Genomic DNA, 13,117 nt, shown 5'->3' with positions numbered 1-13,117 from the left:
ACAGATACTTCAGGCCCTTTATCTGAGGCTCTATGGCCTTTATTCTTATGTGTGTTTGTGTGTGTTTGCTCCTCCAGGTGTTCTGGTCCCAGGTTGAAGAGCTTCCTGCTGGGCTTTTTTCCTGTCCTGTCATGGCTGCCTCGCTACTCCATCAGAGAAAACACCGTTGGAGACCTGGTGTCCGGAGTCAGTGTTGGGATCATTCAGCTGCCACAGGGTGAGGATGCAGTGACAGCTAATGATCATAACTTCACACACCTTTCTGTGGTTTTGCAGTTGAACCTCTATTTTTATATCTCATTGAGATTTGGAATATGATTTCCAAGAGACCTCATCAACAAACTGCATCAAGAAGATCCATAAAATTAAAAACAGTTTTCATTTATTTTCTTTTTTTAACAAAAACTAAATAAATGTATCAAATATTACAGCTCATTCACAGCTTTCAGACTCAATGCAGTTAGTAAAGAGCAACATCAAAAATATGTGAAAGCTTTCTTGTTTAGCATGGCAGAGACATTCTCAACAAAGGGACCAAGCAAGTAATGGGAACGTAAGGCACTAAAGTTTACTTCCTGTATTAAAACAAAGGACATCTACTCTGCATTATTACCCTAAACATGTTCACTGTAATATTCCTTCAACTACAATTTTATAGAAGAATTTGCTTGCAGTGTAGGTTTATTTTATTCCTGTCTTTCTTCTTATTCCTCCTCCATTATTCAGCAGTTGTTTACAAAGGAATAAGTCAGTTAACAGGATATCACTCCTGCCAGAGAGACTTGTACTTGATCTTCACGTATCTGTGGCACCTGGAAGGTACAGAATGTTTCGTATGTCCAGAGATCCCGACCCCCTGTAAATCCTCCTTTAAAAAATGCAAAGTTGCTTCAAGACATTTCTGAACAATTGAATTTTTAATGATAAAGATAGCAAAGCATCCCAGCTGTTCATTCATAGCAATGCTTTTCACCCCCAGCTTTATTCTTTTTTTTCTAGGTATGGCCAACGCCATGTTGGTAGGAGTTCCTCCAGTGTTTGGTCTATACACCTCTTTCTATCCTCTGATCATCTACTTCATCTTCGGCACTTCCAGACACCTCTCCATCGGTGACTGTCAAATTTTACATATGTTGTCTTAATAAAAAAGCATCAGTCAAATCCCACTTATTAAAAAAATAAATAAATCTAATCTATTTTACTTGAGCAATGTAAATTAAAGTTACAGACTAACTCAGTATCCACAGTCTAAATATCATGTGATTACCAAATTGGAGCTAACACTTCAGTAGTGAGTCAAGGAGTTATTTACTGTGTGTGTGTGTCTGCGTATGTGTGACAGGTACATTTGCCGTCCTGGCCATCATGATTGGGTCTGTGACAGCCAACGTGGAGTTGCTTAGCAACGGTGTGGAAGAGAGTCAGGTTGATGTGGAGGCAGCCAAAGTGAACGTGGCTGTACAACTCACCTTTCTGTGTGGCCTGATACAGGTACACACACACACACACACATTAGACAATATAACAGTACATACAGACCCACACACTTGCCACTTCCCCCATTATCGAAACAAACAGGTGAAAACAGAATTTCCCATTAGAGAGTGGCTTAAGTGTCACATTTGTTTGAATGATTTTCTACTTTCTTTGTTGTATGCACACAACCTGCTGTGTTTTCTGAAACACTCAAACTGTGTTGCCTCTTTTTCACTCTTCATCATTACAGACCAACTTGAAGTGTTGAATTGTGGGGATAAAAGGTTATTTGTTAAGTAACTTGGTCCATTTTGGCATTTTTGTAAATGTTTTTTTAATATTTTCTGTTTCCTCTGGAATTTGAGGTTCATGCTATTCCATCAGATCCCCACCCCTTCACACAGGTTCCCCTGCCCAACCAGTGGGCATCATGAGTGCACTGGCTTCCCACACTACAGAGAATTAAAAACTTTTTTGAGCAGCTGGCTGAAAATGTTGCCCCACTGCTACCCATTCACTTAAAATCAATACAGATGTTGACAGTGGCTGAAGTAGAGTTAGAGTTAGTAGAACATTTGTAATGATATAAAACAACACCGTAGACACCCGCAGACACAAGAGTCATCAAGACAGCAATTTCTACAGCAGCAGTGGCATCAATGGACCAGAATGGAGTATAACCACTGCATTTTAGTTACTTTTTAGTCATTGTTGACTTTACTACTCAAAACCCTTTTCTGAATCCAACCTATTGAAAAGCCTCTGGGAAATGTAGAAAATCAAACTGACAACTAGTTTAACAAGGCTGCTACCGCAAAAAATAAACTACAAGTGAAAAGTTATTTCCTTAATGTCCTCTAAGTTGTTTAGATGCTGATGTAAAGTAAAGCTGTGCATGTGTATCTGTGTATGTGTGTGTGTCTGTGTTCCCACAGCTCCTGCTGTACATGCTGCGTGGAGGCAGTGTGTGTCGCTGGTTGTCTGACCCTGTAATCAGAGGCTACACCACAGCAGCAGGTCTGCATGTGATCATCCTGCAGCTGCCACTGATGACTGGAATATCAGCACAGAGACACACTGGCCTGCTGGCTTCAGCTTGGGTCAGTGGAACTTTATTTAAAAGAAAGATAAAGCATTTTGTTAGCATTCGACAAGGCTTTGACTGTGTCTAAATCTATGTTATTATTTTCTTTCTTCTTTTATTCCATAATTTAAGAAAAGGAAATCATTTGCATTTGTTACCCTCAAAATTAGCTTTACAGATCATTTTTTTAGAAAGCCCGGAGCAAATTACACATTTTTTAATTTATATAAGCATTGTTACATAATTTGATCCCAACCACAGAAATAATCCTTTTAATCCCTTTTTTTTTTAGTTTTTTGTACATTAAATTAAAAACTATTAGTATATATTAGTATGCATTCCTATTGTATGCTAACAAAGTAACAGTGTGTTTTGATCTTAATATATTCAATCTTGAGGTACATTAGAGCAGTAAAAACCCATTAGGCTTAGAAAGAAAATGGACTGACGGACTTGGACTTGGAACACCAGGTTTTCAGAAAACCTAAGAAAAGAAACCATTCATGAAGTCATTCATTATTTAAACAGAATAGAGGTCCTGTGCCAGGCACAGGCGGCTTTATTGCTCAGAGTCGAGCCTCCCAGGAATCCACTCACATCTCACATCCCCTGTTTTTGGTCACTACTGGCAAAATCCTAACTGAGTGTATAAATGTCCTAACCTTAACCTTAACCTTCACCTTTTAACCTGAATAATTTGATTCCCTTGGCAAAGAGTTGTACTGGCAGCTGCTGGGGCTGCTGCTATGTTGGCGCTACACGGGGCTTATTCACAGTTGGCCTCAAACTCCTACGAGGATACAGCCCGTCTCCTTTACATGAACAGGATTTCAAGGTGTAGCTCGGGTGAAGAAGGTGTCAGGTTTGCTTATCAGCTGTTTGCAGGTGGTGGTTTACTTCTGACTTTACTGGGCCACAACCTCAGATCTCCACTGAAGCAGCTTAGAGTCTGAAAATCACAAGTCCAGGTCTGAGGTCATAGGTCTGGAAAAACAATAGCTTTCCCTGCTGATGGTCTGGTGATTGACAGGGAGGTGACAGGGCAGCAGTAGTTAAGATGGTGATAGAAATGAATGTAGAATATTAAAGTCAAATTTTTAAGATATGGTGTGTGTGTGTGTGTGTGTGTGTGTGTGTGTGTGTGTGTGTTTGTCATTTCCCAGACTTTAAAGGATGTTCTGTATGGTGTGACCAGTGCTGTACCAGGAGCTTTGTCAGTCTCCGTGGTTTCCATGGTGATACTCATCTGTGGCAAGATGCTGAATGAGCGCTTTAAGAACAAGCTGCCTGTTGCCATACCCTGGGAACTTTTACTGGTGAGGGATACACTCACACACACACACACACACACACACATGCAAACACTCTGTTCACACATACACGCACAGTAGACTCATACCCATAAGATGCACCCAGATGGACAGATGCCACAGAGATGAACTGATGAATGACTCATAATTATATAAAAATCTGTTTTTTATCTCAAAAACCACAACTCCCCACATACAATAAATGTCTGCACCTGGCCACTGATTAATCATCACTCTGTCTTCTGATGATGTTCATAAAAATTTAATATATTTTTCAAAATGTTTCGCTGCTCCTTGGTTATTCTGATAAGGAACCATTTATAAAGCCTTTATAAACTGGAATTAACAGCTTTGTCACTGATTAATAAATAATTTACCAACACTTCACAGATCAGTTACAAGCCATTTATAACAACAACTTTTGGTTTGCCAGGTTGTGGAAAATCCTTCTCCAGCCTTTTGCCAGCACTTAATGGTCCCATGTTGTATAAAGCTAGATGTTCATGTCTGTTGTGATTATAAAGCAGGTCTAGGTTCTATATTAATACTTTGAAAGTATCAAAGCCTTAGTCCACAGAGAAATGCACACAGCCTGTACTCAGAAACTGAGCCTTAAAACCAGCTGTCAGGGCTTCTGGAACTTTACCACCAGTCACCACTCTCAGCATTGCCCCCAGCACGGCCCACCTGGACCCACCACCTAACCTTGCAGGATTTGGTTTCTCTGTGTGTTTACCTGAAATCTTATTTCATCCCTGTTAAAGACCCTTACTATTATTTTGTTTGGCCTCTCCAATGAGCTTTTCACCTTTTTAATATTTTTTTTAAGTATCCTCTTCTATCTGTAGTGTTGCAAACATGCAGACTCACAGTTAGAGGTGTCTGCAGCAGATTCAGGTAAAGCATGTTTCACATATGCAGTCTTCCACAATTGCTGCCCCAGCTGCCTGATCACCCACCTCACTGACGTCCCTGATGGTCTTGAATTCTGCGGCAATGCACGCTCCCCAGGCTGGTCGATGTACTGTGGCACTGTTAGTATTGATAATGGGTGGTGGGTTTCTTATTTAAAATAAGCCATCAGCAAACATACGGTCACCTCTAAATGTTCATAAATCATTAATAACCCCTCAAAAATTGTGTTTCATCAGAAAGTTGTAGAATTTTACAGCAAATGAAATATCAGACTGACGTCAGGACACAAAAGCTCTTTGCACACATGCCCAGAAATATACTGAATTTAAATGTAATTAATATAATAACTTTGAACACACACTGTGTGTGTGTGTGTATATGTGTACTATATATTGATCTGTACCATTTTATTTCTTTTATAACTGATCTTGTATCTCTTTGGCTCCGTAAAATATGAAAAAATGTAATAACAGTAAATGGCAGAAATCTACGCTCGCTCCCAAACTTTTATTTGAGGTTTTATTGCCTCATGAAAAGTTTTTTGGCCTCAGTAAACTAATCAGATGAACTGTAGAAAAGTGGAAAATAGTTTTCAACATGTCATCATAGTCAAATGGGAAAAGATGCAACTGTGCCACCTGCAACTGATTCACTTTTTTCCATCTCAAGAAACTTCAACATGACTGAGGGTAAAAAGGTTTTAAAAGAACAGAAGTTTGACTGTGGATCAGTATCATATTTTTATTAAATTCCACACAAAACCCATCAATCTGTAAAACCTGGGGCAGAATTAAAGTACATTATATTATACTGTAATATACATTATATTAAAACTGAAATTAAAACAGAATTATAAAAGCATGAAAAATGACACTGCAGTTGCATTAATGCATTTGAGTGAAATGAAAATCAAAACAAATAAAATCACATTATCTTTTGAAAATATAGATCTTGTTGGTTGATATCCTCACTCAGTTGCCACAGACAGAGGAAGAGTCTCATCCTATGGAATCAAAAACAAGAAATGAATATAGAGCCATGTCTTTTTCACTACAGTATCCACTTTGTGTTAATGAGTCAGAAACTTGATCTCACCTTTTCTGTCCACAGTGAAGAGCAGCAGCTCAGAGAAACCTGGTCTGTGAGATGTGAACTACTTCATATGTAGGTAGTTAACACAACCATATACATTAATTCTTGGTTTTTATATTATAGCCCACTGTAAGTTACTTTCTTTAAGCTTAGTGAAGTAAACTTGAACAACTGAGTAAATGATATATGGATAAACAGGTCTACACAATAACTTAAATCACTTTCTCTGATTTAAGGCTCGATCTTGTTACTACTTTTTAAGAAGCCCATACTCACATTTTCACCCACATTACGTGAATGGCAGCAGCTCAGGTGGCAGAGTAAGAGAAAGATAAATAATGGTTAGTAAGACAAATTATCTATATATAAAATAACGCTAAATGTAATCAATATAAGGATAAATAGGTTCAGACAATAACATGAATTTGTATCTATATCTTTATATTATAGACTATGTCACTTTTTTTCAAGTCAGAAGCTCATACTCACCTTTTTCAGCCTCAGTAAACAGCAGCTCAGGTGGCAGAGGAAGAGAGAGAGCAATAAATAATGGTTATTAAGAGACAAACAAATGATCTTTAAATTACTAAATAAATTATATTACATAAATAAACAGACATGTAAACAGTTTATGAGCATACGTAACTGTCTTTATATTCTATTCTATTCTAGGTCACTTTTTTTAAGTCAGAAGCTCATATTCACTTTTTTTGTCCATAGTGAAGGGCAGCAGCTCAGGTGGCAGAGGAAGAGAAAGACAAATAATGGTTAGTAAGACAAGTTATCTTCAGTAAATAAAATTAATAATAAATACAAGTAACATATGGATAAACAGGTTCACACAACATGAATTAGTATCTATGTCTTTATATTATAGACTATACTATAGACTAGGTCAGAAGCTCATACTCACTTTTTTTGGCCTCAGTAAACAACAGCTCAGGTGGCAGAGGAAGAGAAAGACAAATAATGGTCAGTAAGACAGACAAATACTCTTTAAATTACTAAATAAGTGGCATTATATAAATAAACAGTTTATAAATTAGCATACATAACTGTCATTATATTCTTTTCTATTCTAGGTCACTTTTTAAGTCAGAGACAGATAATTTTTCTGAACTAGTTCATTCATAAATGTATGTGGCTGAACATTACTTTCTCTGTCTTTACATTAAAGTCTATTCTTTCTAAGTCAGATACTTGTTCTTACCTTTTTCACCATATGAGGCCTTTTTAACCTCTGAAGTGACACATTCAGATGATGAATGTTTGCTTCAGAGGGTTAAAAATGCCTCCATCTCCTCCACTCCACTGCTGAATGAGGTTTTTTTGGTCATTTGTTCCCTGAGGTTTGCTCATGTTGTCTTCTGTATTTGTAGGTGTCCAGTCAATTTATAAGTGAAGGTGGAGAGAAAGTAAAGTGCTTTTTTTTAGTGTTTTAGTTTTTCTCCCTTTCTTCTTCTCCATCTCTATGCAGTCCAGTCCTCTTCAGTGCAAACTTACTGACATACAGAGCTGCCAGCCACTGCTTTTCTTTTGCCATCGATTAGCTTGGGTATGACATGTGGTAGATTCAAGCTAACCCTGGCTACAGACTGCAGACCTACCAGTAGGAGCCACTAGTGCTGTGAGAAGGAATACTAATTCATTTTGAATGCACAACCAAGCAAATGGTACTGTGCCCTGCCAGACGCAAAGGCTACGTGGGGCGTGGACAGCCCTGCCAGACGCAAAGGCCGGCCCTCAGGATGAAAGAGAAGTTGATCCAGCCACCATACCAAAATGTGCAAAAGTACAAAGAAGCTGAAGTGCAAGATGCTACCTGGGACGTTTACAGCCCTGCCAGACGCAAAGGCTACCTGAGGCAAGCCCTCAGGGTTAAAAAGAGTCAAGCCATCAACCCTGCCAACGTAAAGAAATAATGGACAGATTCCCCCGGAGCAAGACGCTACCTGGGGTACCACCAGCCCTGCCAGACGCAAGGGCTAATATGGCAATCACTGTCCGCTGTTGGGTGGTGTGGCGAAGTCCTTGGTAGCTGTGGTTGGGTAGAGATGAGGGCAAATGTGGACTCGATACTGATGTTTCAAGAAGATATGGCGGTCCTGTCGCATATTAGATGATGTCAGTCTGAGTCACTGTCATCTGAGAACCTCTGCCTCTTAGCTGCAGCCTCTTCATCGTCACTGTCCTCCCTGCTCCTCTTTGTGGAGGAGCTGAGACCAGAAGTTGAAGGAGATACATCGTCCTCTTCTGAACTATCATCACTATCAGCACTGAGGGAGAGTGGCCCGATGTTCTCAACTTCAAGTTGAGGGATCTCAATCCTGTCCTCAGCATCAGCACGAGGGACAGGAGGAGCAGCTTCAGGGAAAGGTAGATGGACATGTGGGAAAGGAAGACCAGCATGCAAGAAAGCAGGAGGAGCATGTGGGAAAGGGAGATGGACATGTGGGAAAGGAAGAGGGACATGCGCAAAAGCAGGAGGAACATGCAGGAAAGCAGGATCAGCATGCAAGAAAGGAGGAGGAGCATGTGGGAAAGGGAGATGGACATGAGGGAAAGCAGGATCAGCATGCAGAAAAGGAGGAGGGGCCAGTAGGAAAGGGAGATGGACATGCGCAAAAGCAGGATCATTATGTGCAAAAGCATGAGGAACATGCAGGAAAGCAGGATCAGCATGCAGAAAAGCAGGAGGAACAGGAGGGGGAACAGCAAAAGGAGCAGCATAGGGATCAGGATGGAGAGGAGGAAAAGGAGGACCTTGTTGTTGCCCCTCCATCCTAGAGGGTGGTGGTGGGAACTGCTGGAGTGGAGGAGATGGAGGTCTGCTGTTGTCTTGAGCCCTGTTGAGGTCGGGGTCAGCAGTGGGGTCTGGATCATCAGGAGGCCTCACAGCTTCAGGGTGTGGATTGTTGGAAGGCCGAGAGAAACCACCTGAGGGGAGAAAAGTATAGAAATGTAACACTACATCTGCAAAAACAAAAAAAAAAAAAAAAAACAGGCTTAAACAGGAAGTGCAAAGACCTAGATGATGAAGTCACAAGTCAGCTTGTAGCTACACCTACATTGACTGCAGCAACCAGTGGTGTGGAAAGTATCAGCTGCAAACAGCTCAGTGCTACTTATTATGAGACCCTTACTGAAGGCAGCTGACCTGAATGATGAAAGTTTTACTGTTGTGACAAACATCAGTGGAAAATTAAAAGTCCTCTAGATCTGAGTATTTATATTGAAATAAAACAGGTTGGGACACTGTTTTAACTAAATCTTGACTCTTGATCATATAATTCATAAATAATTAACATTTATTTTTAAGAGTTACTCACTGCAAGTTATCACGGCATATAAGACTTTATAGATAAAAAGAACGTGTATTTATATGAAACATATTCAACATACATATTAATAAATATATAATAGGATGTGAGAACTCTTAAGGCGCAGCAGCAGAGAGGGTCAACGTTAGCCAGAGAGCATCGCACCACCCGCGCGCAACAATACAGCAGACGCGCGTAATGCACGTTGTCAGGCTATTGAACTGTGTGAAGCTTTCACCTTCTCCAACTCTCCTAAGTTTACAATATATTGTGTTCATTACTGAGATACCAGGCTGCTCATTGCTCTTGATGTCACTTTTCATGAAGGCAGGTGATGTGGACAGTTGCATGGTCTTGACGCTCCACTGGAGTTCATGCGTCATTACGCACAATGAACGATGGGCATATTTTTTTAAATCATGCATTAATAACAACAGGGCTTCTCCAAAATAAACCCACAAACATCTGTGCTTTAGTGGGAATCAAACTCGTCTCTTGATGCTGCTTTTGCAATTGATGAGTTGCAAATCTTGCGGCATAAAGGAGACTGACGCGTCCTGAACCACATGACAAACCTGTCTCATCTTCCCCCTCAAAACTAAAACATCAAATCACACTTCAACACAGCTGTTATGAAAATTATGAAAATGACATGTGTTTCATGTCAGTAACAGCTCTAAGAATGATCACTGGATTCCTGTTGTAGACTAAGCTCAATAACACTTTATGTCTCCGGCTCATAACGACCCTGACCTGTTGCTGCGTTTTGGGGAGTATGTCTGAGAGTTAGTTCACAGATGTGATAAACCTGTAACTCAAAGGCCTCTGAAATTACCCGAAGCTAAACTCCAACAATCCCAACTAGCAAACTGTTCTCTGCACACAGAGGGACGGAGCCGAGGCCCGCAGGCCCCGACGTCCTGACGTCTGCTCCTCGAAGTTCCATCGTCTCCGTGGTCACATCAAATATATATTTTATGGCATTTTTCAAAATAAGGGCCAGTCGCCATCTTTTTTCCTAAATTTTCAACAGTAAATTTGGAAAATTTGATGCAATCAAACAAAAATAGCATTATTTTCAAATTAATACACAATTGTTAACACATTCCACACCTGTCCCGCGAAACTGAGCACGTTTTTATCATCTAATTCAAGTTTTAGACCAAGAAAACGTCGAGTATCACTCAAAGCTGTGTTTTCATAAAAATCCCACTAACATTCTTTTATTTTTGTATCTTTATATTCAACAAGTTACATTAATTTAGTGCTAATGTTGTACTGAAACCCGCTTTTTGGGGTTCGGGGAGATTAATTAACATATTTGTCATAATATTAAAAGATGTCTCACCTGAAAAAGACATGATCCACCGCCTGACTCGGGTCAGCAGGTGCTCCTCCATGGGGGGTCCATCCAAAGCCATTCTCCTCAGGTGGAAGTTTTCCAGTGGGTTTTTCTTCTGGTTTGTTTTCCAAGAGTTTGTTTTCCAAGAGTTTGTTTCCGGGAGGTTTTCCAGGGGGTCCGGTGTTCAAGAGCTCTACTTTGCAGCAGACAGGGTTTGCATTGGGTTGTCTCGGGTCAAGTCCAAGTGCAACTGAGAGAGTGGACAGACCTGCAGCTCTGACGTCACCTCGGTCAAACGTCACCGCTCTGTTGCCATGACTTCTGCTGATGCGCGCGCGTGTGTGCGCGTGAGAGGCAGGGATGGTGATGGATGATATCGATCCATGTTTTATTTATTTTTTTTAATTAATTAACTTATTAATTTTTGATGAGATTTCAGTGTGATTATGTTTTACAGGACAAACAGTGTTCGAGTCCATGTTGTATTTATATTTATCCCATTAATTAACTACATTACATGGCTTTTTACATAGACTCTGTGTGTTCACATAAAAAGATCCAGAGGTCTGCAGTAAAACTTTCAGTCATGCTGGGGGAGGATTTTCCACATCCTAGCATCCCAAAAGATTTTCTCATGAATCACTTATAACTGATCCATACATTTTTATTAATTATTTATTAACCAGTGATAAAGCCATTGATTACAGTTTATAAGCCTTTTATAAATGGTACCTTATCAGAAAATGGTACCATTATTTTACTCATTGTAAGGATTAGAGTAAGGACATCCATGTGTATTGTTGTATTTAAAGCTATAAAGTGCACAGAACAAATGTCTTTTATTGTCTTTCATGACATCCATGAATTTTTAATAGTAATCAGACACTATAAACATCTTTTACCTATAATGTCATAATAAGATTTTTAATGTTATGTTGAACTATGGTTGACAGAGATGCAAAATAATAAAAGCAGAGATTTAAAAAAAAAAAAAAAGGGGGGTAAAATAAATCACAGTGGCAAAACAGAAAGACTGAACTTGATAAATGAACATGATATATGGAAAAACTAAGTTCACACACCAACAAACTGGAGACATATGATAGATCATCCTTTAACCTTTTCCACATCCCTCTGGGGTCACGTCAGGATTTATACAGTTAGGTTAACCTGCAATGTGTTATGGGAAAGTGGCCTCAGCACAGCACTGCATGGATCTGAAACGTTAGCTGTGGACAGCGGACAGACACTATCTGATTATGATAATGTGTGTGTTTGTGTATATCACTGAAGAAATGTATAACCAGACTGAATAATCTGACATTTAGATGCAGAATATGTCACATTCCTCTTTTCCAAAGTGGACATTCTGTGCAGAAAATGTCATGTCCATTGTTTTTCTCCCACAGATTGTCCTGGGCACAGTCCTGTCAGTGCAGATGGATCTGAGTGGACAGCACAGAGTCCAGGTGGTGGGACACATACCCAGTGGGTCAGTAGAACTTGTTTTTTCTTGTCATTTAATTCGCCATTTTTAAATATATACTCTATTTGTACTTAAAGGAAACTGGATTTTGATACAATTTTCCTTTCAGGTGAAGCTGGTGAACATGTGTTATTGTTTTATATATCATGGTAGAATGTGATGAAATAATTTTCAAGACATTAAAGACATTACCTTTAACAAATCATTGATCTCTGAAATAAAAGATGCAGAGGGAATGATATTTTATCACCAGCTGTACATACTAATCTTACAGATATACTGTGTAGTATATTGTCAAACCAATATATGTGTATATACTCTATTTAATATGCCTCTACATTATGATCTAAACTCTGTCTCACTTTAACCTCCAATTCTTCATACGTCTGCTCTCATTATAAAAGATAAGCCGGTTTTAACTTTATTGTGTTATCCATGATAGCTTTAAGAGAATGAAGCGTGTGTTATGAGTAATTCATGAGGCGACTAATCTGAAATTATTGGTCATAATTCTGATATTACTGCATATTTCATTTATTTTCTTAGAATGATCAATTGGTTATTCAGTTGACCAGCCTGTCCTTTCTTTGTTTCTTTCCTTCCCCCTCCTCCCCTCCAGCTTGTCTCCCCCAGTCCTTCCCTCTCTGTCTCAGGCCAGAGAGCTGTTCTTTCCAGCTCTATCTGTGGCTCTGGTTGGCTTCAGTTTCCTCTCAGCCATGGGCTCAGTATTTGCCCACAAACATGGCTACCGGGTGGACCCCAGTCAGGTATATCCATGGCAGATTTAACTCTTACTTTTGTTGAAACTGCAAGAAAACAAACAAGAATTAAAAAATCAAATGAGCATTGATTCAGAACGTGTGAGGAGAAAGTGAGAGACACTGGTTTAAACTGAGTAAAAATCATGCTTCATCATCTGTTTTAAAGTAAAGGAGTAATATCCTGGGCTTGTTGTTGTGAAGCGTCTTCTCTGATGACATGTTCTTGATGACAATCTTGAGGCAAAAATATGGCTGATTCTGTGATGTTTTTGTTTGAGAGGAGAAGTAGGTTTTGAAGGTGCAAAGGATGTAAAAGCCTCAGTCAAACACC

At 39.5% G+C, this 13,117-nt stretch overlaps 1 protein-coding gene and 1 long non-coding RNA gene across 6 annotated transcripts in view; one reads left to right on the top strand and one right to left on the bottom strand.

Annotated features, from left to right (window-relative positions):
- The window catches only part of LOC139620066 (solute carrier family 26 member 6), a 34,089-nt gene that overhangs the window by 3,365 nt on the left and 17,607 nt on the right, over positions 1–13,117 (top strand). For all 4 annotated transcript variants that reach the window (XR_011690726.1, XR_011690727.1, XM_071475223.1 and 1 more), the window contains 7 exons: positions 78–217; positions 1,000–1,110; positions 1,343–1,491; positions 2,412–2,576; positions 3,724–3,876; positions 11,949–12,031; positions 12,645–12,792. Coding sequence is in view for 2 of the 4 variants with exons in the window: in XM_071475223.1 (XP_071331324.1) it covers positions 78–217; positions 1,000–1,110; positions 1,343–1,491; positions 2,412–2,576; positions 3,724–3,876; positions 11,949–12,031; positions 12,645–12,792 (949 nt within the window). In the remaining 2 variants the exon portion in view is untranslated. The remainder of the gene's footprint in view (positions 1–77; positions 218–999; positions 1,111–1,342; positions 1,492–2,411; positions 2,577–3,723; positions 3,877–11,948; positions 12,032–12,644; positions 12,793–13,117) is intronic.
- On the bottom strand, positions 3,904–11,934 carry LOC139620068 (uncharacterized). Of its 2 annotated transcripts, XR_011690729.1 has the most exons (5): positions 10,546–11,934; positions 6,791–8,814; positions 6,154–6,581; positions 5,881–5,924; positions 3,904–5,788 (listed from the first exon to the last, which is right to left on the bottom strand). It is a non-coding gene; the product is annotated as an uncharacterized lncRNA (long non-coding RNA). The 2 variants fall into 2 exon arrangements; XR_011690728.1 differs by having other exon boundaries at positions 3,904–5,924.

This window comes from Trachinotus anak, unplaced genomic scaffold (genome assembly GCF_046630095.1).
Source record: "Trachinotus anak isolate AG129_WGS33_773 ecotype Australia unplaced genomic scaffold, CSIRO_AGI_Tana_v1 ptg000004l, whole genome shotgun sequence".
NCBI classification, from domain to species: domain Eukaryota; kingdom Metazoa; phylum Chordata; class Actinopteri; order Carangiformes; family Carangidae; genus Trachinotus; species Trachinotus anak.
The sequence above is the reverse complement of the archived record's forward strand: the minus strand, read 5'-3'. Positions and strand labels throughout refer to the sequence as shown.